Source organism: Scyliorhinus torazame, chromosome 14, assembly GCF_047496885.1.
Source record: "Scyliorhinus torazame isolate Kashiwa2021f chromosome 14, sScyTor2.1, whole genome shotgun sequence".
NCBI lineage: Eukaryota > Metazoa > Chordata > Chondrichthyes > Carcharhiniformes > Scyliorhinidae > Scyliorhinus > Scyliorhinus torazame.
In genome coordinates, this window is record NC_092720.1 from 45,403,586 (window position 1) to 45,431,170 (window position 27,585).

Genomic DNA, 27,585 nt, shown 5'->3' on the forward strand with positions numbered 1-27,585 from the left:
CAAAGCACTCCAATGCAAAAATAACAGCAACAACAGCAGTCCACAGCGCCACTAAACATAGTGGAGAAGAGATTCAAAGAAGATCATGCGATGTATGGGTTGAATGCAGTCCAATTGAATAAAATGGATAAATATTATGTGTTTAAGATTTAAGCGCCAGGTTATGGCAAAATAAAAGTCAGCACACAGCGTTACCTTTACAGGACCCAGGAATGGTTGGACTGTGACCCACGAGATGTTGTGTTAACATTCTGACAGATACTGTGGGAATACAGAGGCTGAAATAGCAACATGTTGTGCAAATTACTGCATTCTGAAAGGAATTGAATTCCTTCGGGAACCTCGGAGCAGAATTTTACCAACACCTCTGGTACAAATTGGCAATTTCTTACACATTTTCAAAATGCTGTTTCGTGTCAGACAATAAAAGGGCCGATTTTAACAAGAGGTGAGATTCAGTAGATACAGGGGGCAAAAGTAAGTAACCTGTCATCCAAATCCCCCAGAATATGAAGGCCTTATTTACTTGCCCCATCTCTAATTGTGAGTGGAGGTCAACAAATTGATTCACCAAGAAGGCCAACTTCAAGTTATCCTTGTGAGGCCGTGAGGTCCCTCCTTTCCTCAACTGAACCTTTAAAAAATGTTTTTAAAATAAAGCATGTTGCCTGTGCCTCCTCTCACTAGAATCTCAGGAGCCACAGATTAGTGGGTGTGCAGGCCTTTAGTTCGTCCCACGCCTAAAATGGCTTGCACATCCCAGTGACATATCTGAATATGACGCATGACATTTAAATTAGATTCCCATTTCTTTGGGGTAGTCAGACTTCCTATATCGGAAATCAGGCAATTAAAGATGATGGTCAATGGGGAGGTGGGAATGCTTTGGGAACATTGCACAAATCTCCTCACCATCTTATCCCTGCCTTCCATGCCATTATTGCCAATGTGGAGTGTGGTAGCGCAGCCCCTTTAAGCGGGCAGGCTCCATGGACCATGTGACCGTCTCAGGGCCAATCGCACGGAAGCACATAAAGCGAGGACTGTGTACCAAAGAAGACAATCGGAACCCCTGGCTCAACCTAAAGGGTTCACTCCCTGCTAAAGTTTCGCACGGAGGAGTTCAAGTTTGACGACCCTGACCTATATAGGAAATCCAGGTACGCCTTGCGGAAAGCCATCAGCGACGCCAAAGGACAATACCGGATCAAACTAGAGTCCCAGGTCAATGACACAAACTCACAATATCTATGGCAGGGCTTACACAAGATCACAGACTACAAAGCAAGGCTAGGCGGAATCTCTGGGGCTGGAGCATCCCTCCCCGATGAACTGAACAAGTTCCATGCCCTCTTTGAACAGTCAGCCAACCGCCCCAACAGCACTGGACACACTCATACCCACTATTACAGCCTCAGAGGCAAGAGCTGCCTTCTTGAAAGTGAACCCGCGGAAAGCGACGAGACCCGACTGATTCGCTGGGTGAGCACTCAGAGCCTGCACAGACCAGCTGCCGAGTGTTTTCGCAGCCATCTCAAACACCTCACTTCTCCACTCTGAGATCCCCATCTCCTTCAAGCAGACCACCATAATACCAAAGACGAACAAGGTAGCGTGCCTCAACGACTACCGACCGGTGGCCCTGACGTCTGTTATCATGAAATACTTAGAGCGGCTAGTCCTGAGACGGATCAATGCCAGCATCCCAGATGGTCTCTATCCATTGCAGTTCACCTATCGCTGCAACGGTCCACAGCAGATGCTATCTCCCTGGGCCTACAATTAACACTCGAACACTCGACAACAAGGACACCTGTGTGAGACTGCTGTTCATGGACTACAGCTCCGCCATCAACTCCATTATCCCGACAAGATTAATAAACAAACTCTACAATTATGGACTTGACCCCTCCCTGTGCAGCTAGATCTTTGACTTTCTCACTAACAGATCGCAATCTGTCAGAGTAGGCAACAGCACCTCCTCCACAATAGTCCTCAACACAGGGGCCCCGCATCTCAAACAATGACGAATCAGACTACAGAAGGGAGATAGATCACTTGGTTGCATGGTGTACCGAAAACAACCTTTCTCTATATGTCGGAAGAACAAGGAACTGATCATTGACTTCAGGAAGCGTTGCACAACACACACTTCCATCTACATAAATGGCTCCGAAGTGGAGATATTTGATAGATTTAAGTTCCTGCGGGGTCACCATCACCAACAGTCTGTCCTGGTCCACTCACATTGATGCAACAGTCAAGAAAGGCCAACAACTTTTCTACTTCCTACGGAAGCTAAAGAAATTTGGCATGTCTGCATCGGCTTCCACAAACTTCTACAGATGGGCCATAGAGAGCATTCTATCCATCTGCATCACAGCTTGGTATGGCAACTGCTCGGCCCAAGATTGCAAGAAATTCCAGAGTGTGGTGAACTCAACCCAATGCATCACACAAGCTTGTCACCCTCCCATTGATTCTGTCTGCACCTCCTGCTGCCTCAGGGAGGCAGAGCCCTCCCACCCAGGCTTTGCCCTCTTCCAGCCCCTTCCATCAGGCAGAAGGTACAGACGTCTGAAGATCCACACACCCAGACATAGGAACAGCTTCTTCCCCACAGCTACTAGACTCCTCAATGACTCTCCCTCGGACTGATCTGTTCCCTATAAGAAGACTATTCACGACGCCCAATGTTGCTCTTGCTTTGTTTGGCCCTTGTTCTGCACTGTAACCAATCACCATTTGTCAATGTATTCTGTCAATTATTCTTTTTGTCTACTATGTACATACTGTGTACTTTCCCTTGGCCACAGAAAAATACTTTTCACTGTACTTCAGTTCATGTGACAATAAATCAGTCAGTTAAAACCCAGCCATTAGGGAGTTTGCGTGGGACCCTGGGTGCAGGACCCCGGGCAGTATGGACCAGGGACTCGGAAGTGTTAAGACCTGTTGTGCAGTGCACTGTGCCTCTTATTTAACTGCCTATGCCTTTCACCAATAAGCCCCTTTGTTAACTACACAAGCCTCCAGTGTATATCTTGAGCCACCACATTGGCGACGAGGTAAAAGTTTTCAATTACAGCCGACAGTCGTTGTGAATCGAGGGGGGAAGGAAGGAGCAGTAGAGCATATAAAGAATCTCCAGGAAGAACTGGAATCATTGAAACCATGAGTGGAAATGCCTATCATTGGGAAACTAGACCCATTTGACCAAGCGGCTGAAGTTTGGAGTCAGGTACATCGAATGGCTCAGTTTTATTTTACCACGAATGAGATTAATCAACCCAAGTCTAAGGTGGATTGCTATCATTGCAGGGGCGACCATCCCCAGGAGACCTGCCATGATCGGGAGTTTGTATGCTGCCGATGCAACCGAAGGGGGCACATTCAAGCACATTGCCGTGCAAGGCAAAGCACTCCAATGCAAAAATAACAGCAGCAACAGCAGTCCACAGCACCACTAATCATAGTGGAGAAGAGATTCGAAGAAGATCATGCGATGTATGGGTTGAATGCAGTCCAATTGAATAAAATGGATAAATATTATGTGTTTAAGATTTAAGCGCCAGGTTATGGCAAAATAAAAGTCAGCACACAGCGTTACCTTTACAGGACCCAGGAATGGTTGGACTGTGACCCACGAGATGTTGTGTTAACATTCTGACAGATACTGTGGGAATACAGAGGCTGAAATAGCAACATGTTGTGCAAATTACTGCATTCTGAAAGGAATTGAATTCCTTCGGGAACCTCGGAGCAGAATTTTACCAACACCTCTGGTACAAATTGGCAATTTCTTACACATTTTCAAAATGCTGTTTCGTGTCAGACAATAAAAGGCCGATTCTAACGAGGGGTGAGATTCAGTAGATACAGGGGGCAAAAGTAAATAACCTGTCATCCAAATCCCCCAGAATATGAAGGCCTTATTTACTTGCCCCATCTCTAATTGTGAGTGGAGGTCAACAAATTGATTCAGCAAGAAGGCCAACTTCAAGTTATCCTTGTGAGGCCGTGAGGTCCCTCCTTTCCTCAACTGAACCTTTAAAAAATGTTTTAAAAATAAAGCATGTTGCCTGTGCCTCCTCTCACTAGAATCTCAGGAGCCACAGATTAGTGGGTGTGCAGGCCTTTAGTTCGTCCCACGCCTAAAGTGGCATGCACATCCCAGTGACATATCTGAATATGACGCATGACATTTAAATTAGATTCCCATTTCTTTGGGGTAGTCAGACTTCCTATATCGGAAATCAGGCAATTAAAGATGATGGTCAGTGGGGAGGTGGAAATGCTTTGGGAACATTGCACAAATCTCCTCACCATCTTAACCCTGCCTTCCATGCCATTATTGCCAATGTGGAGTGTGGTAGCGCTGCCCCTTTAAGCGGGCAGGCTCCATGGACCATGTGACCATCTCAGGGCCAATCGCACGGAAGCACATAAAGCGAGGACTGTGTACCAAAGAAGACAATCGAAACCCCTGGCTCAACCTAAAGGGTTCACTCCCTGCTAAAGTTCCGCACGGAGGAGTTCAGGTTTGACGACCCTGACCTATATTGGAAATCCAGGTACGCCTCACGGAAAGCCATCAGCGACGCCAAAGGACAATACCGGATCAAACTAGAGTCCCAGGTCAATGACACAAACTCACAATATCTATGGCAGGGCTTACACGAGATCACAGACTACAAAGCAAGGCTAGGCGGAATCTCCGGGGCTGGAGCATCCTTCCCCGATGAACTTAACAAGTTCCATGCCCTCTTTGAACAGTCAGCCAACCGCCCCAACAGCACTGGACACACTCATACCCACTATTACAGCCTCAGAGGCAAGAGCTGCCTTCTTGAAAGTGAACCCGCGGAAAGCGACGAGACCCGACTGACTCGCTGGGTGAGCACTCAGAGCCTGCACAGACCAGCTGCCGAGTGTTTTCGCAGCCATCTTCAACACCTCACTTCTCCGCTCTGAGATCCCCATCTCCTTCAAGCAGACCACCATAATACCAAAGACGAACAAGGTAGCGTGCCTCAACGACTACCGACCGGTGGCCCTGACGTCTGTTATCATGAAATACTTAGAGCGGCTAGTCCTGAGACGGATCAATGCCAGCATCCCAGATGGTCTCTATCCATTGCAGTTCACCTATCACCGCAACCGGTCCACAGCAGATGCTATCTCCCTGGCCCTACAATCAACACTCGAACACTCGACAACAAGGACACCTGCGTGAGAATGCTGTTCATAGACTACAGCTCCACCTTCAACACCATTATCCCGACAAGATTAATAACCAAACTCTACAATCTTGGACTTGACCCCTCCCTGTGCAGCTAGATCCTTGACTTTCTCACTAACAGATCGCAATCTGTCAGGATAGGTAACAGCACCTCCTCCACAATAGTCCTCAACACAGGGGCCCCGCATCTCAAACAATGCCGAATCAGACTACAGAAGGGAGATAGATCACTTGGTTGCATGGTGTACCGAAAACAACCTTTCTCTAAATGTCGGAAAGACCAAGGAACTGATCATTGACTTCAGGAAGCGTTGCACAACACACACTCCCATCTACATAAATGGCTCCGAAGTGGAGATATTTGATAGCTTTAAGTTCCTGCGGGGTCACCACCACCAACAGTCTGTCCTGGTCCACTCACATTGATGCAACAGTCAAGAAAGGCCAACAACTTTTCTACTTCCTACGGAAGCTAAAGAAATTTGGCATGTCTGCATCGGCTTCCACAAACTTCTACAGATGGGCCATAGAGAGCATTCTATCCATCTGCATCACAGCCTGGTATGGCAACTGCTCGGCCCAAGATTGCAAGAAACTGCAGAGTGTGGCAAGCTCAACCCAATGCATCACACAAGCTTGTCACCCTCCCATTGATCCTGTCTGCACCTCCAGCTGCCTCAGGGAGGCAGACCCCTCCGACCCAGGCTTTCCACTCTTCCGGCCCCTTCCATCAGGCAGAAGGTACAGAAGTCTGAAGATCCACACACCCAGACATAGGAACAGCTTCTTCCCCACAGCTACTAGACTCCTCAGTGACTCTCCCTCAGACTGATCTGTTCCCTATAAGAACACTATTCACAACGCCCAATGTTGCTCTTGCTTTGTTTGGCCCTTGTTCTGCACTGTAACCAATTACCAATTGTTGATGTACCATTTGTCAATGTATTCTGTCAATTATTCTTTTTGTCTACTATGTACATACTATGTACTTTCCCTTGGCCACAGAAAAATACTTTTCACTGTACTTCAGTTCATGTGACAATAAATCAGTCAGTTGAAACCCAGCCATTAGGGAGTTTGCGTGGGACCCTGGGTGCAGGACCCCGGGCAGTATGGACCAGGGACTCGGAAGTGTTAAGACCTGTTGTACAGTGCACTGTGCCTCTTATTTAACTGCCTATGCCTTTCACCAATAAGCCCCTTTGTTAACTACACAAGCCTCCAGTGTATATATCGAGCCACCACATTGGCGACGAGGTAAATGATTTCGATTGCAGCCGACTGTCGTTGTGAATTGACGGGGGAAGGAAGGAGCAGTAGAGCATATAAAGATGCTCCAGGAAGAATTGGAATCATTGAAACCATGAGTGGAAATGCCTATCATTGGGAAACTAGACCCATTTGACCAAGCGGCTGAAGTTTGGAGTCAGGTACATCGAATGGCTCAGTTTTATTTTACCACAAATGAGATTAATCACCCCGAGTCTAAGGTGGATTGCTATCATTGCAGGGGCGACCATCCCCAGGAGACCTGCCATGATCGGGAGTTTCTGTGCTCCCGATGCAACCGAAGGAGGCACATTCAAGCACATTGCCGCGCAAGGCAAAGCACTCCAATGAAAAAATAACAGCAACAACAGCAGTCCACAGCGCCACTAAACATAGTGGAGAAGAGATTCGAAGAAGATCATGCGATGTATGGGTTGAATGCAGTACAACTGAATAAAATGATTGAAATTGTCTTCAGGGTAATCGAAGTCGACACCCAGGCCATAGTGGGTAAGCAGACTTTCCGATATCTTTGTGCAGGAATGCAGTCTTTAAGCTTAAAGTGTACTACAATCATGTTTTCAATATACACCAGGGAAATTTTGTAGATGCTCAGAACGACCAATACCCCAATGGCCGGCAGGGGAGAGGAGGCCAATCTGCCTTTGGTTGTCATGGAAGGACATAGACACAGTCTTTTGGGAAGAGACAGGTTAAAGAAGATTAGACTCAACTGCTGGAAATCTTCACAATATCCGACAGTGTCCTTCAAGAGATATGAAGACATGTTCCACAAGGAACTGGGACGGATTAAGGGCATAAAAGCCAAGGGTTATGACAATCTGGATTTGACATCCAAGCTCTTCAGAGCTAGACCAGTGCCATATGCATTGCATCAGAAGGTTGAAGCAAAGTTAAAGATTGGAGGAGCTGGGTATGAACAAGCCGGTTCAGTTTTCAGACTGGGCGGTGCCAATAGTCCCTGTTTTAAACCTGATCAGTCCATAAGGATTGATGGGGACCAAGTTGACCATAAATCAGGCTGCCCAGGTCAATCAGTATCCTATTCCCCAAATTCAGGATCTCTATGCCAATCTGACAGAGGGCCTCACCTATTCAAAATTGGACCTCAGTCATGCCTACCTGCATGTACAGTTGAATGAGGACTCTCAGAAGTTGCTACAATCAAAACCCATATGTGCCTTTCCAGCATACCAGACTGCCTTTCAGCATTGCTTCAGCTACAAAGGTCCCTCCTGTTCATCTTCTTGTTCCCCAATTCCCCTTTCTTTTATTTTTGCTATTTCCATTTTGATCGATGGATGAGCAATGGCCCAGTGACTTTAATGCAACCTGTATGTTTAAGGCAAAACAGCAACTTGCACGCAGCCTTTAGTTCAAACAAGCAGATTCCAGAAGGCTGTGCTGTTTTAGACCGACATCAGTAATGACTTGCTTTGATAGACTTGGCTGGTGCCATTGAATTGGCTCAAATATCTGTGCCCTGCCCGGTGGCCGGTGGTGATTGGTTCTGGTCCCACTGACATGTTTCTCAGAGTCACAAGGCTGATTTTCTCATTTCACTTTCAATTCTGCTGGCTGGATGGAGGAATCGAACCAAAACGCTCCACGGACGTCCAGTTAATTTTCACCAAAAGGCCACTGTGAGAACCACCTCCCTCTGCAGAGCTGGCTATGCAACCAGAATCCAGAATCGGATAACTCTCTCTCTGCAAAAACGAGGCTGATGTGAAGCAGAGGCCAGAATTTGATTACTCTCTGTAAGAGCAGGCAGATGTGAAGCCGGAGGCCCCTCCTGGAAAAGCTGTGAGTAGGGTACAGTGCTGAGCCTCAAAGAAGGTCATTACACGCTGTATTCAAGAGACTTTAAACCTCGCTCATACTCTGAAGGATGTGCACTAAAGGACTCATCATCTGAAGCAATGACTCTTCTCTTTCCACCTTAATCCTTATTACTTTTCCACCTTCTCCCTCCTTCTGTGTTTGTCTGTCTTGTGTGGGTGGGGCTGTTAAAAGGGAGTCAGGTAAGTAGCTGTGTTTACTATATAGTTCATTTTCTTTCTAGTTATGTAAACAGTAATGGTGTTGCAACTTGAAAATCTGGTGACTGTAATTATTGGGCAGCCAAGGGCCAAAGATTTTGCCGGTATTTATAAGAATTATTGGTTAATTCACTTGTGACTCTGGGGCACGTGGAGCTGGAATTGACCGTGCACTTGCCCAGGGAGGCGTAACACAGTGCATGATGGAAAATCTCCTCCAGGTGATGGTTTACCTTGATGATGCTATAGTCACCGGCAGTACACCAGAAGAACACATGAACAGCCGAGAGGAATTATTTAAGAGGTTGCGTGATGCAAGGGTCCACCTAAAATGCAAAAAACGTGTGATGTACCAAGGATTTTGCATTGATGTGACAGGAAGAAAAGGTCAAGGCCATAGGAGACATCCCTACACCCAAAGATATCAGCAAACTTAGATCCTTCCACTGTATGGTCAATTATTATGGAAGGTCGATTTCTGGTGGCGACTATGAGGGAGTAAATAGCACATTTGGTGGCTACCGCTCCGGTCGGACTTTTGGACCTTTTCCCACGTCTTTTTTGCGCTTTTAAGCGCTGGATTGGAAAGTAATAGCACTCAGGCACTGAATCCATACAGAGGAACTAAGGAACTAAGAAGTAGGAAGGAACACAAACAGCTGAAGAAGTGGGCAGGCAAGGGCAAAGGGGAGGCTGTGAGTGAAACCAGTATGGCCGATGTCCAGACCCGGGCACCGCCAGCTCAGCCGACAATGGAGCACCTGTTGCAGGTTATGCAGGAGAACGTCCTAGCACTGAAAAGTGATCATTTGGAACCGCTCCAGAAATCGTTTGACCGAATGGAGAAAAGGCTAGATGCCCAGGCTGAGGAGATCCAAGAGCTGGAGAAGACTGTGGACTTTCAAACGGTGGCAGACATGGAGATTCGAAGGTTGAGAGACCAACAAAAAACGCTCCTGGAAAAGCTGAAGGACCTGGAGAACAGGTCTCGCCGGCAGAATTTAAGAATCGTTGGCCTCCCAGAGGGGGCCGAGGGGCTGGACGCTACTGCGTGTGTGGCAGATATGTTCCAGGAGCTGCTGGGGAATGAGGTGTTCCCTCACCCACCGGAGGTGGACAGGGCACATAGAGGGCAGGTGAGGCAGCCGCGGCGAGGGGGTCCCTCACGAGTGATGGTGGTCCGGTTCCACAGGTTCCTGGATAAGGAGCGGGTTCATCAATGGGCCAAGAGCTCACGGAGCTGTGCACTGGGACAATAGCACCCTGCGCGTTTACCAAGACCTGAGCGCAGAGGTGGCCAGAAGGAGGGCAGGCTACAGGCAAGTTAAAGAGATTTTATATAAGAAGCAGGTGAAATTTGAGCTGCTCTATCCGGCACGACTGTGGGTTACGTACGAGGGCCAGCACCATTATTTTGATGAACCCGAGCAGACGATGGACTTTGCAAAGAAGCAAGAGCTGGTCCCGAGCTGAGGACTCTTGGAATCATGTTGGAACTTTTAATTCTTTCTCTCATGCTGTTTAGCACAGGGCTAAATCGCTGGCTTTGAAAGCAGACCAAGGCAGGCCAGCAGCACGGTTCAATTCACGTAACAGCCTCCCTGAACAGGCGCCGGAATGTGGCGATTAGGGGCTTTTCACAGTAACTTCATTTTAAAGCCGACTTGTGACAATAAGCGATTTTCATTTCATTTTCATTCATTTCTTGTTTCTGAGAGATGCCTGCATATTTTTTTTTCATGCTTTGTATTTTGGTTTTTACGTGTTTTTGTCTTTTTTCTTTTCATGTCTCGTTTTTGCTTTTGTGTTTGAGTTTTGTTGGAAAAAGAGAATAGTTAGAATGGTTCGGATATGGGGGGTGTTTTTTCGGGGAACGTTTGCGATCTCTTTCTGCGTTCTAATAGGAATGGTCAAGAGTGCCTGCTATTTTGTTTTGTATGACTTAAATTGCACCATTGTTGGGCTGTCTCTGTCCTGTTTAGAGTATTTGTTCAAGCAGGGCTGATTTGGGGAAGTGGTGTGGATGGGCCGGGGGGAGGGGAGCCAGGGAACAATAGGTGTGAGACTCGCTGGCACCGGAGTTGGGAGCCACCAGGCTAGCTGGGTGGGCTAGTCAACGGAAGCCAGGGTCATTTAGCTAGTTTATGTCAGGGGTTAGGTAATAGGGTGGTGTTGCTAGTGGGGGAGGGGGGTGTAGGTATGCTGACAATGTTGGAAATTGGGCATGGTAACAGTGAAGAGGTCAGGGGTGGAGGCGGCCAGGAAGCGGACCAGAGGAAGCGCAACACATGGCTTGAGGATTGGCCAAAGAAAGGAGATGGCTGATCGGCAAAGGGAGGGATGGGGGGGGGGGGGGGGGGAGGGGGAGGGGGAGGGGGGGGGAGGGGGGGGAGGAGCCCCTCGACCAGGCTGATCACCTGGAATGTTAGAGGGCTAAACGAGCCAGTCAAGAGGGCTCGTGTGTTCGCGCATCGATGGGTTTTGAAGGCAGATGTAGTCATGTTAGAGGAGACTCATCTGAAAGTGGCTGACCAGGTCAGATTAAGGAAGGGCTGGATTAGTCAGGTCTTCCATTCGGGGCTCGACATTAAGACCAGGGGGGTTGCTAGCTTGATCAACAAGCGGGTCCAATTTGAGGTGGAGGGCACAGTTGCCAACGGAGGTGGCAGATTTGTTATGGTTAGGGGTAAGCTCAAAGGGGTGAGAGTAGTCCTGCTCAACGTATATGCCCCTAATTGGGATGACGTAGGTTTTGTTAAGAGGTTGCTGGGGAAAATCCCTGACTTGGACTCACGCAAACTGATCATGGGTGGGGACTTTAATACAGTTCTTGATCCTGACCTGGACTGGTCGTGCTCAAAAACAGGTAGGGTGCCAGCGATGGCAAAGGAACTGAGCGGGTTCATGAAGCAAATGGGGGGAGCTGACCCATGGACATTTAGTCGGCCGTCGGCGAAGGAGTTTTCATTCTATTCTCACGTCCACAAGGTGTATTCCCGAATCAATTTCTTTATCATGAGCAGGGACTTGCTGACAGGGATGACGGGTGCAGAATATTCGGCAATTACCATCTTGGACCATGCTCCGCACTGGGTTGATCTGCAGATTTGCAAAGAAAGCTTTCAGCGCCCACAATGGAGGCTGGAAGTTGGGCTGTTGGCGGACGAGGCGATGTGTGAGAGGCTGAGGAAATGCATGCATAATTACCTGCAGGTGAACGATACTGGAGAAGTCTCAGCAGCGGTGCTCTGGGAGGCACTGAAGGCAGTGGTGAGAGGGGAGCTGATTTCAATCCGAGCCCCTAGGGACAGGACAGACAGGGCAGAAATGGACCGACTGGTTAAGGAAATTTTACAGACTGACAGGAGCTACGCGGAATCCCCGAGGCCAGAGTTACTTCGGAAACGCCAGAGACTGCAGACCGAGTTTGGGGTGATATCTACAGGGAAGGTCGTAGAGCAGCTTAGAAGGGCAAAGGGCGCAATATACGAGCATGGGGAGAAGGCCAGCAGAATGCTTGCACAACAACTAAGAAAGAGAGAAGTGGCTAGGGAAATAGGAAAGGTTGTCGACGGGGAGGGAACCCTGGTGGAGGACCCGGTAGGACTGGACAAGGTGTTTAGGGACTTCTGTAGCAAGCAGTACACCTCAGAACCCCCCCACGGGACTGGAGGGGAGGGATGAGGCGCTTTTTGGAAGGACTGACCTTCCCAAGAGTGGGTAGGGGGTTGGGGTAGGGGGTTGGTGGATGAGCCGGGGGCCCCAATCAGGAGTACTGGGGGGCCTGAAAGTCATGCAGTCGGGTAAAGGCCCGGGGCCGGATGGATATCCGGTGGAGTTTTATAAAAGGTTGCCCGAGGTAGTGGGCCGGTGTTGGTCAGGGTGTTCAACGAGGCAAGAGGCAGAGGGGTCTTTCCCCCGACAATGTCGCAGGCCACTATCTCGCTTATACTGAAACGGCATAAAGACCCGCAGGCATGTGGGCCCTATAGGCCGATCTCTTCGATCAACGCAGCCGCTAAGTTACTGGCCAAGATCTTGGTGTCTAGAATTGAGGACTGTGTACCGGACGTGATTGCGGAGGACCAAACTGGGTTCGTAAAGGGCAGGCAACTGGTGGCCAATCTAAGGAGGCTGCTCAATGTGATTATGATGCCCCCGGGGAACAGGGAGGCAGAGGTAGTGGTAGCAATGGATGCCGAAAAGGCTTTCGACCGGGTTGAGTGGGACGATTTATGGGAGGTGCTGGGTCGTTTTGGGTTTGGGGTCGGATTCATTGACTGGGTTAGGCTGCTATATCAGGCCCCAGAGGCTAGTGTGAGGATGAACAGGATGACATCTGACTACTTCAGACTGCACCGCGGGACTAGACAGGGATGTCCCCTCTCCCCATTGCAGTTTGCGCTGGCTATAGAGCCGCTGACAATTGCTCTGAGAGCTTCAAGGGGCTGGAAAGGGCTAGTCCGGGGGGGAGTGGAACATAAAGTCTCGTTATACGCGGACGATCTGCTGTTATACGTGTCAGACCCAATGGTGGGGACGGACGGAATCATGGAAACCCTGAGGGAATTTGGTCGGTTCTCAGGATATAAATTGAACATGGCAAAGAGCGAGATGTGGGTAGATCAAGCGAGAGGTCAGGAGAATAGACTGAGGGAGCTGCCGTTCAGGCTGGTAGGGGAAAGCTTCAGATATCTAGGGATACAAGTAGCGCGAGACTGGGGTAAGTTGCATAAGCTAAACTTGTCCCGGTTGGTGGAGCAAGTGAGGGATGTGGCACAATCAATTGAACAAAGACTAGAGTTGGATACAACTGAGGCTTTATTGCTCTAAGATGTGTGGCCTCCCACAGCAGCTGGCGAAATGGCTGTTGAATGGAGGACATGCATATTTATACTCCGCCTACTGGGTGGAGCTAGCAGGCGGGGACTACCGGCGAACCTGTAGTACAGGTCCTACCTTACATCACCTAATACAGGTGCAACAGTGGTTTACCACATTCACCCCCTGTTAAAATTGAGTCTGGCGGGTGTGGTGGAGAACTATACACAGCAATGAATTTATATTTACAGTATTTGACCAGAGAAAAAGAAATGTCTTTTGAAGTCCGGTGGCAGTTAGAGATTTAACCGGTCTGGTGCCCTGGTAGCGGTGGCGGCGATGTTGATGCTGGCCTGATATTCGATGACTCCGGGAGCGTGCCAAAATCCTCTTCATCCTCAGGCGTGGGCAGGGGAAGGACGGCTGGTCCTGGTGGGGTTAATGCTGGGAGCGCCGGGGGAGGGGAGGGTGGCGCCGGGCCGGAGGGGTGTGTGTGTGGAACCTGCTGGTGCCAGGTCCCTGAGGGAGACAGTATCCTGGTGGCCGTCGGGGTACGTGGCGTACTGGGGGTTTGCATGGAGTAATTGCACCCTTTCCACCAACAGGTCCGCCTTGTGGAGGCGGATGTGCCTACGGAGCAGGACTGGTCCTGGAGCTGCGAGCCAAGTCGGGAGCGACACCCCGGATGTGGGCTTCCTGGGGAAGTCAAAAAGATGTTCATGGGGTGTGATGTTAGTAGCGGTGCACAGCAGTGACTGAATGGAGTAGAGTGCATCAGGGAGGACCTCCTGCCAGCGAGAGGCTGGGAGGATCCTGGACCGTAGGGCCAGTTGAACGGCCCTCCATACCGTCCCGTTCTCCCTCTCTACCTCCCCGTTTCCCCGGGGGTTATAGCTGGTCGTCCTGCTGGAGGCGATACCCCTGCTGAGCAGGAACTGACGCAGCTCATCGCTCATGAATGAGGTTCCCCTGTCACTGTGGATATAGCCAAGTTATAGCCAAGTTCCGCACACATGAGTGCGGCCTCAACTGGGACCTGGGATTCATGTCACATTACATTCATCCCCCACCATCTGGCCTGCGAAATCCTACCAACTGTCCTGGCTTGAGACAATTCACACCTCTTTAACCTGGGGTTACCCCATCTCTGGATCTGTAAAGATTTAATCACCTGCTAATGCTCGCATTCCTAGCATTGTTTGGCATCTTTGAATTTGTCTATACATGTGTTTCTGGAACAGACCTCTTCATTCACCTGAGGAAGGAGCAGCGCTCCGAAAGCTAGTGACATCGAAACAAACCTGTTGGACTTTAACCTGGTGTTGTAAGACTTCGTACTGTGGATATAGGCGGGGAAACCGAACAGAGTGAAGATTGTGTTGACGGCTTTGATGACGGTGGCAGACGTCATGTCGGGGCATGGGATGGCGAAGGGGAATCTGGAGTACTCATCGACAACACTGAGAATATACATGTTTCGGTCGGTGGAGGGGAGGGGCCCTTTGAAATGCACGCTGAGGCGTTCAAAGGGGCGGGCGGCCTTCACCAGGCGCGCACGGTCCGGCCGGTAGAAGTGCGGCTTGCACTCCGCACAGACCTGGCAGTCCCTGGTGATTGTCCGTACTTCCTCGACAGAGTAGAGCAGATTGCGGGCCTTTATGAAATGGTACAACCGTGTGACTCCCGGGTGACAAAGGCTGTCGTGCAGGGTCTGGAGTCGGTCTACTTGTGCGCTGGCACATGTACCTTCGGATAGGGCATCTGGGGGCTCATTGAGTTTGCAGGGGCGATACAAAATCTCGTAATTACAGGTGGATAGCTCGATCCTCCACCGTTTTTGATCTTGCCCCGCTGTGTGTTATTGAACATGAAGGCTACCGACCGTTGGTCGGTGAGGAGAGTGAATCTCCTGCCAGCCAGGTAAAAGCTCCAAAGCCGCATAGCTTCAACGATAGCCTGGGCCTCTTTTTCGATGGATGAGTGCCGAATTTCTGAGGCATGAAGAGTGCGGGAAAAGAATGCCATGGGTCTGCCTGCCTGATTGAGAGTGGCGGCTAGGGTGACGTCCGATGCGTCGCTCTCTACTTGAAAGGGCAGTGTCTCATCTACTGCATGCATCCCGGCCTTGCCGATATCGGCTCTGATACGGGCGAAGGCCTGCTGTGCCTCGGCCGTCAGGGGAAAATGGGTGGACTGAATGAGTGGGCGGCGTCCATTGTGTGGCAGCTAGGCGGGTGGGGGTGATAGCGGCGGCTGCGCGGGCCTGGCACACCACGGTGAAGTGCCCCTTTTTGCCGCAAGCCTTGCAAAGGGCAGCGCGGGCCGGGCAGCATTGGGGAGGGTGCTTCTGCTGGCCGCAGAAGTAACATTGGGGACCCCCAGGGTGCGCAGGCTGGCATGTGGCGCAGGGGCACTGGCTGGGTAAGGCCCCCTCTGGGGCGGCCGTCTGTGGGGTCCACGAGGGGTAGGAGGGGTGGGCCGCGCGGCTGGTGAAGTAGGCCTGAATGTTACGTGAGGCAACCGTCATGGAGAGCGCTAGCTTCTTTGTTTCAGCTAGGTTGAACGTGGCCCCTTCTAACAATCTTTGGCGTATGAGATCCGACCCAATCCCCGTTAAGAACGCGTCCCGCATAAGAAGGCTGGAATGTTCGGTGGCCGTAACGGCCTGACGGTCACAGTCCTGGACGAGTGGGATTAGGGCCTGCCAGAAGTCTTCTATGGACTCACCAGGGGGTTGAGAGCGAGTGGCGAGTACGTGTCAGCGAAGAGCGTGTTCGTTTTCTGTGCGTAGTTTTCTTTGAGAAGCGCCATGGTGTCGGCGTAGTTTGGGGCGTCCTGGATCAGCGGAAACACGCTGGAGCTCAACCTTGAGTACAGGATCTGTATCTTCTGAGCCTCCGGAACAGGGGTGGTCGCTGAGTTGATGTACGCCTCAAAGCAAGCTAACCAGTTATTAAAGTCGTTTTTGGCGTCGCTTGATTGCGGATCCAGCTGCAGGCGATCTGGTTTGATTCGGAGGTCCATTTTTTAGAAAATCTTAGAGCAATAAATTGAGGCACGATCAATTGAACAAAGACTAGAATTGGATACAACTGAGGCTTTATTGCTCTAAGATGTGTGGCCTCCTACAGCAGCTGGCGAAATGGCTGCTGAATGGAGGACACACATATTTATACTCCGCCTACTGGGCGGAGCCAGCAGGCAGGGACTACCGGCGAACCTGTAGTACAGGTCCTACCTTACATTACCTAATACAGGTGCAACAGTGGTTTACCACAAGGGATGAGTTCCAGAGATGGGATGCGCTCCCGCTATCATTGGCGGGGAATGTGCAGACGGTGAAGATGTCGATTCTCCTGAGATTCTTGTTCATATTTCAGTGTCTCCCCATTTTCATTCCGCGGTCCTTCTTTAAGAGGCTAGATAAAATTATCCTGGGATTTATTTGGGCGGGAAAGTCCCCACGGGTGAGGAAGGCGTTGCTCGAGAGGAACTGAGGGGATGGGGGATTGGCGTTGCCGAACTTTAGAAACTACTACTGGGCAGCTAACATAGCTATGGTAAGGAAATGGATGGTGGGTAGGGGTCGGTTTGGGAGCGGATGAAGGCTGCTTCGTGAAGAGGCACCAGTTTGGCAGCCTTGGTTACGGCGCCTCTGCCGCTCCCGCTGCCATGATACTCCACCAGCCCTATAGTGGTGGTGGCTCTACGGATCTGGGGCCAGTGGAGGAGGCATATGGGGGAAGTGAGAGCATCGGTTTGGTCCTCAATCTGCGGTAACCACCAATTTGCCCCGGGGAATATGGACGGTGGATTCCAACTATGGCGGAGGGCGGAGATCTGTTCCTGGAAGAGCGGTTCCCGAGCATGAAGATGTTGGAGGAGAAGTTCAGGCTGGCGAGAGGGAACGATTTCAGGTACTTGCAGGTACGGGATTTTGTACGCAGATGGGTACCATCCTTCCCACGCCTCCTACCAAGGGGGATCCAGGACAGGGTAGTTTCCAGAGGAGAGGTGGGAGAGTCTCTGACATTTATAAAGAACTAATGGGAGCAGAGGAGACACGGACCAAAGAACTGAAACTTAAGTGGGAGGAGGAGCTCGGGGGGGGGGGGGGATAGAGGACGGCATATGGGCAGACGCTTTGAGTAGGGTAAACATGACCGCAACATGCACCAGGCTCAGTCTGATCCAGTTCAAGGTCGTGCATCGGGCCCACATGACGGTGGCCTGGATGAGCCAATTCTTTGGGCCGGAGGACAAATGTGCTAGATGTGCCGGAGGACCAGCGAACCATGTACACATGTTCTGGGTGCGTCCTAAACTAAGGGGGTACTGGCAGGGATTCGCGGACGTCATATTCCGGGTATTGAAAACTAGGGTAGCAATGAGTCCAGAGCTGGCAATTTTTGGGGTTTCAGAGGACCCGGGCGTCCAGGAGGAGAAAGAGGCCGATATCTTGGCCTTTGCTTCCCTGGTAGCCTGCCAACGAATACTGTTGGCATGGAGGGACTCAAAGCCCCCAAAGTCTGAAGTATGGCTTTCGGACATGGCGATCTTTCTCGGGCTGGAGAAAATTAAGTTTGCCTTGAGAGGTTTGCTGTCAGGGTTCGCCTGCAGGTGGCAGCCATTCGTTGACTTCTTCGTGGAGAATTAACCATCAGCAGGGGAGGGGGGCGGGGAGGGGGGATTAGTGTAGTGTAGGTTCTTGCGAGAGGGGAGCCGATGCTTGCATTATGTCTTATTTGCTTTGTGTACACTATGGTATAATGTTCCTGTTTTATATGCCAAAAATACCTCAATAAAATTGTTTATTAAAAAAAAAATTATTATGGAAGGTTCATTTTGAATTTAGCCACAACATTGACACTGTTATACCAGCTGTTAAGGAAGAATCAGTGGGGACAGCCCCAAGAGGATGCCTTCCGAGTCATGAAACAGGCATTGCAGTCTTCAAACCTCTTGGTTCATTTTGACCCAGGAAAACCGATCGTGGTGGCATGTGATGCATCCCTTACAGTATATATGGGCAATTCTATCCTACACAATGGGAGATGGTTCGGAATTCCCTATCCTTTGCCTCAAGGACCCTTTCTGAAACTAAACAAAACTATACCCAGATTTAGAACTCGAGCTTAGTGGTTATATACGGTGTGGAGGAATTCCACCAGTTTGTGTCGGGTCGACGGTTCGACATAGTGACTGACCACAAGCCATTACTAGGCCTATAAAGGGATAAAAAGCCTATCTAGCTTTTATAACTAGCCTGGGCGAGTGTGCAGCATTCAACCTTGCTGTCAGCAGCTTACAACTATGATTTTGACGCCGGCCTGGGATGCAAATTCTCCTGTAGCCCAAGAGATCATCCTGGCTTTAAACTTCCTGGACACTCTGCCAGTGTCCACTGGGCATATCCACAACTGGACCCAAAGAGATGCTCTCCTTCCAAAGTTTAAACAATTGATACAGACTGGCTGGCGTTACGAGACGTCTGAACAGCTGAGGCCCTATTTCACGGGTTGACATGCGGAGACGGCATGATTCTGTGAGGATCACGGGTGGTTGTCCCGCCTCAGGCCAGGGGTCCCTCTTTCAAGAGCTACACAGCACCCACCAGCCAAAGTTGAAGATGGCGGTGCGCAGCTACGTCTGGGGGCCAGGTATAGATAAAGCCATTGAAGAACTAGTACACAAGTGCCACACTTGCCAAATGCAGAAATCTTTGCCACCTTCCACCACCCTTCACCTTTGGGAATGGTCAGGTCGCCCGTGGACCAAGATCTATGTTGACTATGCTGGTCCGTTTCTGGGCAAGATGTCTTTGGTGCTGAGGGTTGCCCACTCTAAGTGGCTATCGGTTCAAGAGATGGGGACCATTACCTCAGCAGCCATGGTAAATGCCTTGCACTGAGTGTTTGCCACTCATGGGCTTCCCAAGTCAATAGTTTTGGACAGTGGAACCCCCTTCACCGGCGATGATTTCCAGGTTTTTGTGAGAGCAAATGGTATTCCACCCACAAGGATGGCCCGGTGCCACCTAAGGTTGAACGGTCTGGTCGAGAGGACTATTCAAACTTTCAAGAATGCCATGAAAAATCAATCTGATAAACCACTTCACCAGCAATTGATTAATGTTTTGTTGTTGGACAACTCAACCCCTCATTCCACCACAGGATCACACCAGCCTATGTGCTGTCGGTTGAGAACCTACTTGGATCTTGTGTTTCCAAATTTTGTGTGGCGGGACATCAGGCCCTCCTGAAGAAACAGTGGTCAAAGCAGAGAGGCAACGGGCTGTTCCCTAGTTTTCATCTACAGTTTTGCTTCAGGCCCACCTTGGTTAGAAGGATGGGTTGTGGCCCAGTCAGGGCCGGTATCTTATGTGGTCAGTGATGACGGGAAAACCGTCAGAAAGCCCGTTGATCATTTGAGCAGTCGAAGAGTGGCAACCTCTAACAGGAGTCGACAGGTTCAGCTAAAACCGTGAGCATTCCTGTGATTCTGTCCAGACGAGGCGAGACAGGGACACTTGATTTTGTTTAACCAGCTGGGCTTGTCGAGTCCGGTGAGGTCAGTTCACCTATCATTGAGGTGGTGCCTCCTGAGGTGGCATCGATTGTTGAACACTCGAATGCCGAGCCTGTGGCAGAGCTACGTAGGTGCGGGAGGAATATAGGAATCAGGAGTAGAAATAGGAAATTCAGCCCTTGAGCCTGCACCGCCATTCAATCAGATCATGGCTGATCTCCTCCTGGTCTCAAATCCACATCCCTACCTGTTTCCTATATCCCTTTAACCTTGGAGGTTCTCTGGATCAATTGAGTTTTTGATGGACTCTCTTTCACCTGTTGTCTCTGTTGACATTTGTAACCTCGGTATATGGTTTTTGGAGTAGTTGGAATAAGGAACTTGAGGTGGGAGGGTCCTGGGTAGCACGCCAGCAATGCCGGGGTTCTAAGATCGGGGCACCCTTTAAATCTCAAAATTACATTAAAAGCCCCACTCCCCTCCATGAAGGTTGGGAATCCCCCACGGAGATTGGGATCCCCACCCACAGCGAAGGAGAACTCCTACCACACAAACATCGGGCACCCCATATCATGCAAGCTTTGGGGTGACCTGGCTTCACCCTCTGGGGCACTGTCCTCCTCACTAGGACTGCCCCCCCCCCTCCCCATCACTGGCACCACCCCCACCCCCTCTACAGTCTCTGCCCCCCCCCCCCCCCCCCCCACCACAATGTATGCACAACCAGCCTCCAACAACCATTGAGCTCCCCAGAAGGCCAAGTTGGCAGTGCCAGGGTGTCAGGCACAGTGCCTGTGATTCACGCTGGAGTGAAGACAGGCTGACTGGTTGGAAGGAAAAGGCATGGGCTGATATTACAGCGTCAAGCCTGGTAGGTTTATGTTAATATATTAAAAATCATGGCAATTGGGTCCAGTCCCACTGATCACATCACCGGCGGGGACAGGGAAGATCTCGAACTGGGATCTCGCTGATGCAGATCTCATTATGGCGCTCTTGCGAGATTTAGCAGCCAAACGGGATTTGCGCCCGTGGTGAATGGGCCTGCTAAATCACACTCCATGATTGTTCAGGAATCTAACTGTGTTCAAATGTTACGCAAGATAGATGTTCTACTTACATCTAAATTTATGTTGTTTATGGCAATTGTGCCTGCTGTAAGATCTGAATGATAACAGTGCTAAAGCAAAATGCAACATGTAACTCATGAAATTCATCATTTTTTCTTTCTCTCTCAAGGTTTGCTGTTTTCACAGAGAGTACATCTCCTTCTACAAATCATATAATACACAACCAATTATTGATACGAGTTTTCTGTTTAACCTCCTGAGGAAAAATTCTGAAATATTTCATCCCAAATCCCAAATCAAATCTACAGAATATTTCTCAACCATTATCGCTACAATTCAATCATAAAAGTTTGGTTTCCATGGTCTCTGCTCCCCAGAGCCATTGATATCTGAGGAGTATTTAATTAACTTCTTCAATGAAGACTGGGATAAATATTTATTTATGAACACAGTATGTGCAAAGAGAGTTTATTAACACAAACGTAACTATGCTTACCAGCAGTCATTTCATATTTATTTTCTATTGGGAAAATAACATTTTATCGCCTCATGTAAGATTGGCCAATATTTGTGTCCAATTTAAAGAGCACATTGGCGCCTGTTCTTTAGGCCTCTATACCTCTCAATCCATTGGTGTTATTTTGAAGCAGAAGTACCAGAATAATGAGCAAATTCAGTGAAGATACGCGTCTGTAGCAGAGTTTCACTTGATGGAGCACAGGACAGTGAATCAGAGTTATATGGTGTGAAATGGGGATAGTTATGCTGCTTTTGCCAATTGTAAATGCCCTTAGATGTACAAAATGGCATCTGTAGCTCATATGAACATGCAAATTAGGAGCAGGAGTAGGCCTCTGTGTCCTTCAAACCCGTTTTGCCATTCAATAAGATCAGGGTTGATCTGATAAGAACCTCAACTCCATATTCCCACCTACCTCTGATAACCTTTCACCCCTCTTCTTAGCAAGGTTCTATCTACTTCTGCCTAAAAATATTCAAATAATCTGCTTGCACTGCCTTTTGAGGGAGAGAGTTCCAAAGACTAAGGCCGGGATTCTCTGACCCCGGGCCGGGTCGGAGAATCCCCGTGGACGCGAGAATCGTGCCCCGCCGCCCTGACGCCGGTTTCCCGATTCTCCCCCGCTGATTCTCGGGAGCCCGCAAGATTCCCGCCGCACCGATCGGGGGCCATTGAAAGCCCCCACCCGACATTTATCCAGGCACCGATGGGCCGAGTGGCCGCCGAGTTCAGCCAAGTCCCGGCGGCGTGGGTTACTCAGGTCCCACATGGCAAGACCTGGAAGGTGTGTCTGCGGGGGCCATCCTGGAGGGGGCGTGGGGTTTCCGACCCCCGGGAGGGGTGGGGGGGGGGCCTCCACGGTGGCCTGGCCCGCGATTGGGGCCTACCGATCGGCGGCCGGGCTGGTTCCGTGGGGGCCTATGATCCTCTGCGCTGGGCCCTTGTAGGGCTCCGCCATATTGTCCGGGGGCCAGTGGGAGAAGGGAACCTCCGCGTATGCGTGGAATCATGCCGGTCGTTCCGCACATGCACAAATTCGTGCCGGCCGTTCCACGCCAGCTGAAGCTGCGGGGACCACTGCGGCGTCGACCTAGCCCCCTAGGAAGGGGAGCATTCTCCATTATCGGGGACCGTTGACGCAGGAGTGGTTGGCGCCACTTTTCACGCTGGCGTGGGGACATAGCCCCATTATTGGAGAATCCCACCCTAAATCTCTGAAAGAACAAAATTCACCTGTCCTAAATGGGTGACCACTTATTTTTAAACAATGGCCCCAAGTACGACATTCTTCCATAAAAGGCAACATTCTTTCCACATCCACCCTTTCACGACCCTTCAAGACCTTATGGCCGGGATTCTCCAAGCCCGCGCTGGGTCGGAGAATCGGCGGTGGCGCCGCAAATTCCCGCCACGCCGCTCCGATGCCAGAAGTGATTCTCCGTCGACCGGCTGAGTTCCCGCCGAGTTCCAGCGACATTGTTCACATGTGGTACCACCCGGTGGGAGCTCGGACCGGGCGTCCTGGTGGGGGGGGGCGGGAGGGATCAGACCCCTGGGGGGGGGGGGGGGCCACGGCGGCCAGGCCCGCGATCAGGGACTACCGATCGGCGGGCTAGCGCAATCCGTGGGGGGCCTACCTTCTTCCGCTTGGGCCCGCTGTGTCACTACGCCATGTTGCACAGCTCCGGCGCGGAAGCACCAACCATGTGCATGCGCGGGTGCGGAAACTGCCACCATGTGCATGCGCGCACCCACGCCCGCAGTGCAGGGCCACATATCGGCGTCGGAGCTGTGTGGAGCACTCTGGCGCTATTCTGGCCTCCTGTGGGCCACTGAATCGCTGGGCCAAGAGGCCCATTGATGCCGGCATGAAACACTCCGGTGTTTACGCCGGGGTCAACACTTAGCCGGGATTTTGGAGAATCCCGACCTATATGTTTCAATCAAGTTACCCCAACTCCAACAGATACAGGCCGAGCCGGTCCAACCTGCCTCTCTGCTAGCCCCCAGCAAAAGGGGAATCGGTGGCCATTTAGCACCAGCTTTCCTTGGGTAGAAGACCACCGTTTTCACTCCGGAGTGGGGACTTAGTCTCCAAAACGGAGAATCCAGCCCAAGAACTCCAATAAATTGGTTAAATATGTTACTGAGGCTGCCTATTCATATTATCCTGTCTTGCCAGAGACAAGCAAGCAGTGCTAGCTCAAGGGTTTATTAAGATTACAGGTTTCCTCATGGTGCAGGGTGCCAGTGACTGCACACAATTCACTTTACAGGTACAGCATGTGAAATTTGCCCATACCAGAACTGAAATGAATTTCATTCCCTCAACACCCACCCAGTGTCTAAGCAGAGGCACAGACTCATGAACGTCAATCTTTGGTATCCGTGGCAGCAGGCGTGATTCATTCATTCTGTGGCAATCCACTATGCTAGCTGCTTTTGAGTCCCCATGGCAAACTAAAGCATGGCTACTGGATATCAAGTGCTGATCACATGGGTGCACAATCCACAGACATGGGCAGCACGCATTAAACAAAAATCCATGTTGCCATCCCAAACACGCTCGGGAAAACCATTGTGGAACAGAAACAGCACTCCTGTCTGAATTGCACTTTAGGAGGCCTGCTGTGCTTGCCGGAGCACATGTAGAGGTCTGTTGCATGCTGCACAATCTCACAATCATGAGAGAATAGCTCTTATCGCCGGCCAGTGAAAGCTCCAGTGAAAGGAGGAGAAGGAGGAAGAGGAATGAAAGGGAGGAGGGTAAGCTAGAGAGCCTTTTTTCTGGCTGGGCTAGCCTTGAAGAACTCACCTGAGTGCGATGCAAGTAACTGCTGCTTCAATCCCCCAATCTTTTCCATCCTTCCTTATCTTCCCTGTGTCACTGACAATCACAGCATCCAACTGACCACAGTGCAAAAAAAACCCACAAAAATAAACATTCAAAACCAAATTTATAAATTAAATGATTTCATATTGCATAGAAAAGCCAAATAATCAACTTTTTGCATTCCCTTAGTCCCTGTCTTTGTCTGACCTTGGTCCTGGGAGTCCAGGCTGCAGACTACACTATTGACATGGGGAGCAGGAGTCTGGGCAGTGATGTGGGTGTGAGGCTCATTTTAAAGAGTCTGACATTTGAAGGTACATTCACTGATCTGGACAAAGACCTTGTGCAAGGTCATTGAACTTATGTGGAACTGCATCCAGATCCTTGGGGCTTGAGTGCTGGCATTGACCTCCATGCCTACCTGCCCCCACTGCCTGCTGAGCATGTATTGAAGGACATCCTGGTCATTTCCAGATACAGGCCATCTCTCCGCTTTTCCACCTCCTCCACCAAGATCTCCAATGCAGCATTCAAGAAGCTCAGAGCCCACTGTGTAATATGTTATGCCAGTAGTCCATGTTTCACAGATTGTATTCACTTCCTGTGTGACTGACAACACCTGCTCCAACCATAATGCACATTGTATTTCGGAGGTACAGGCCAACTTTAAATGATGCTAACCGCTCACAATATTGATGAAGCACCCAGCCAAGAGACTTTGTAGTTCACACTGGCTGGATGGTTAAATTATTTAACCAGCAGGCAGCATGGATTTGGCATCATGATCTGTAATGATGGACTTTCAGGGACTTTATTAGTGAACAACAAAGGATTTATTTACAATGATCTACAAGAGCAGCAGCTTATTTGCAGCTAGTTCCATAATGTCTCTGCCAAAGAGAACCCCCCTCCTGGGATGATGCTGAGTCCCAATTGGTCGTCCAGGCCAGGTGATCCTTACTCGGCTGTGTTTCCCTTAAAGCGACAATCACCACACAATCTCATTACCCATTTTCACAGCTATCAAACTTAGCACCCGCAGACTTTTAACTTTTTCTCTGACTTGTAATCTTGTCTTTCAAAGTTCTGCTCTCATAATGGGATTTTGCTATGTTTTTACAAACCCAACTCTTCCTATATCCATTCAGAATTGAAATATTTTGATTAGATTTAAAATCAAGTTTCCGTAAGATGTATCCTGGTGCTTGCTTAGTATTGTTGAAAACAGCTTCATGTTAACGAAAGATTTCTAATTTTGGTCAATTATCGAAATAAGACAAATTTAAAATATACAGATGAATTCCAGTAATTAAAATCGGTTGGGTCTTGCTTCCTTCAAAACTCTTGGTTGCATCTCCAACTTGCACCAATGTCACCCTCCCTTATAATCTCCCCGCATGATTTCTTCTATGGTACAGGGCAAAGGCAGGGGAATAGCACTAAGTCGTGATGCTCATTTGGATAGCCGGTGCAGACCCGATGGGCCAAATGGTCTCTTTCTGCATCATAACAATTCTGTGATCCTGAGAATTGGGCATGTTTCAATTTTTCTTCATTTTCATGAAAACATCTTACTTGGTCAGTCACAAATATCTACATAAAAGTAAACAAAATGCAACATTGCACAATTTTGCAGTAAGATTTAATAACTTGCATTGTTTTTATTATTATTGAGCTTTTGATCTTTTTGGTGGACCACACTAAGTAATCACTATAATTTTTGTTATATTGTGTTTAGTTTAAAAAAAAACACTATGCCGTTCCAAGCACAGGTCATGAAAACTTAGAACTAAACAAATACCTTACCTCTCAGCGTAGGTTTTCAGGATATTCTTAACTGCACTAAACATGTTTACTTCTTTAGTGAATTCTTACATTCCACTTCATTTCCTATTGTTTTAGTGCCTGTGAAATAATAATTTCATATTGTTAGTGGAGTTATTATACAAAGAGAGAATAACCATCATGATTCCGTTCAATAGTTAAATTTGAATATCACATTATTCTCTCCTATCTTGAACTTTATTGGTAAATTGTGTTGGGGATTATTAAAATTAATGCTAGAAAATAGAACTTTTCTCTCTTCAGATGGCCAGTATGGATCAAGCACTCAGATTGGGGTAGGTCAGTGTAAAATCTTGTATGTTTTACATCCCTCAGAGCTATGCAGAGATTAAACTAATTCCAAATGTGTACTGAGTTTTATTCACCATGTGTTAAAATAGTCTACTCCATATTTCTAGCTCGACCCTCCAGCTCTTTTCAGTTAGTTTACTTTTCCCTGAGTCCACACTCAGGCTTAATCGAGCACAGTGAGCATCAATAGTATACAGACTCACATAATCAAGCACAGAACAATTGAACATCGCATATTTCCTCATTGTGAAACTAAATAGAATCATCCCAAACAAAAAACATATGTATATCGAGTCTATTTTCTCTAAATACAGAAATAGTCTTTGAGACACGAAGGTCTCTGATGTCTATGCTGAATCTGTGAATGTAGGGTTCTGGTTCTGCAAGACCTCGAAGTTGTGCTGATGAAGGTGATCTGACCATCTCTAGCTATGTAGAGATTGATGTTGCTAACAATGTAGTCAGCACTTGGCGATCAGTGCAAAGAGTAAATTTACTACCATAGAGATACATGTGCCAATGTTCACAAGCGTAGATGCAGTTGAATGCTTCCCGCTCTCCAGTCGAGAATTTTCAGTCTGTTTCCAACAATGGACATGATGCATAAATGATTGGTCATTCACTTATTTTAATCTCCTGAAAGTACAGCTCCAATCGCATTTTCCAATGCATCTGTTGTGACACATGTTTCCGCATGTGGGTTAAAATGCCAGAGGACTGGCAGGGATGCTATTTTCAGAGTTAATGTATCAAATACTGTGCAATTGCTGTGCAATTGTCCATTCCCATTGTGACTCTTTGCGCAATAGCTTCGGAAGGGTCTCAGCGATCTCTGTGTAGTAAGAAACAAAACTTGGCATTACCATGGAACGATGCCAATTCTTTCACATTAGATGGGGGTAGAAGTGCATGAATGTCTTTGACATTTCTGTGTTTAGGCTTTACTCCAGCTGCTATCACACTGTACCTGATAATTGTGAAGTGGATACGTGTCTGCATGGTGGATTTGTTAACCGCTTTAAGATCAACACAGAGTCTGTGTTCACCATTTTTGTGTTGTGGAACGATGAGGCTCAGATTCTTGGGACATTGGGATCAGTTCT

The 27,585-nt window shown here is 49.1% G+C and overlaps 1 protein-coding gene across 3 annotated transcripts in view; it reads right to left on the reverse strand.

The window, feature by feature from the left end:
- Nucleotides 1-27,585, reverse strand: part of sphkap (SPHK1 interactor, AKAP domain containing) — a 667,284-nt gene that overhangs the window by 376,211 nt on the left and 263,488 nt on the right. For all 3 annotated transcript variants that reach the window (XM_072474078.1, XM_072474074.1, XM_072474075.1), the window contains one exon: nt 26,153-26,251. In XM_072474078.1, coding sequence (XP_072330179.1) covers nt 26,153-26,196 — 44 coding nt within the window. In that variant the 5' untranslated portion in view covers nt 26,197-26,251. The remainder of the gene's footprint in view (nt 1-26,152; nt 26,252-27,585) is intronic.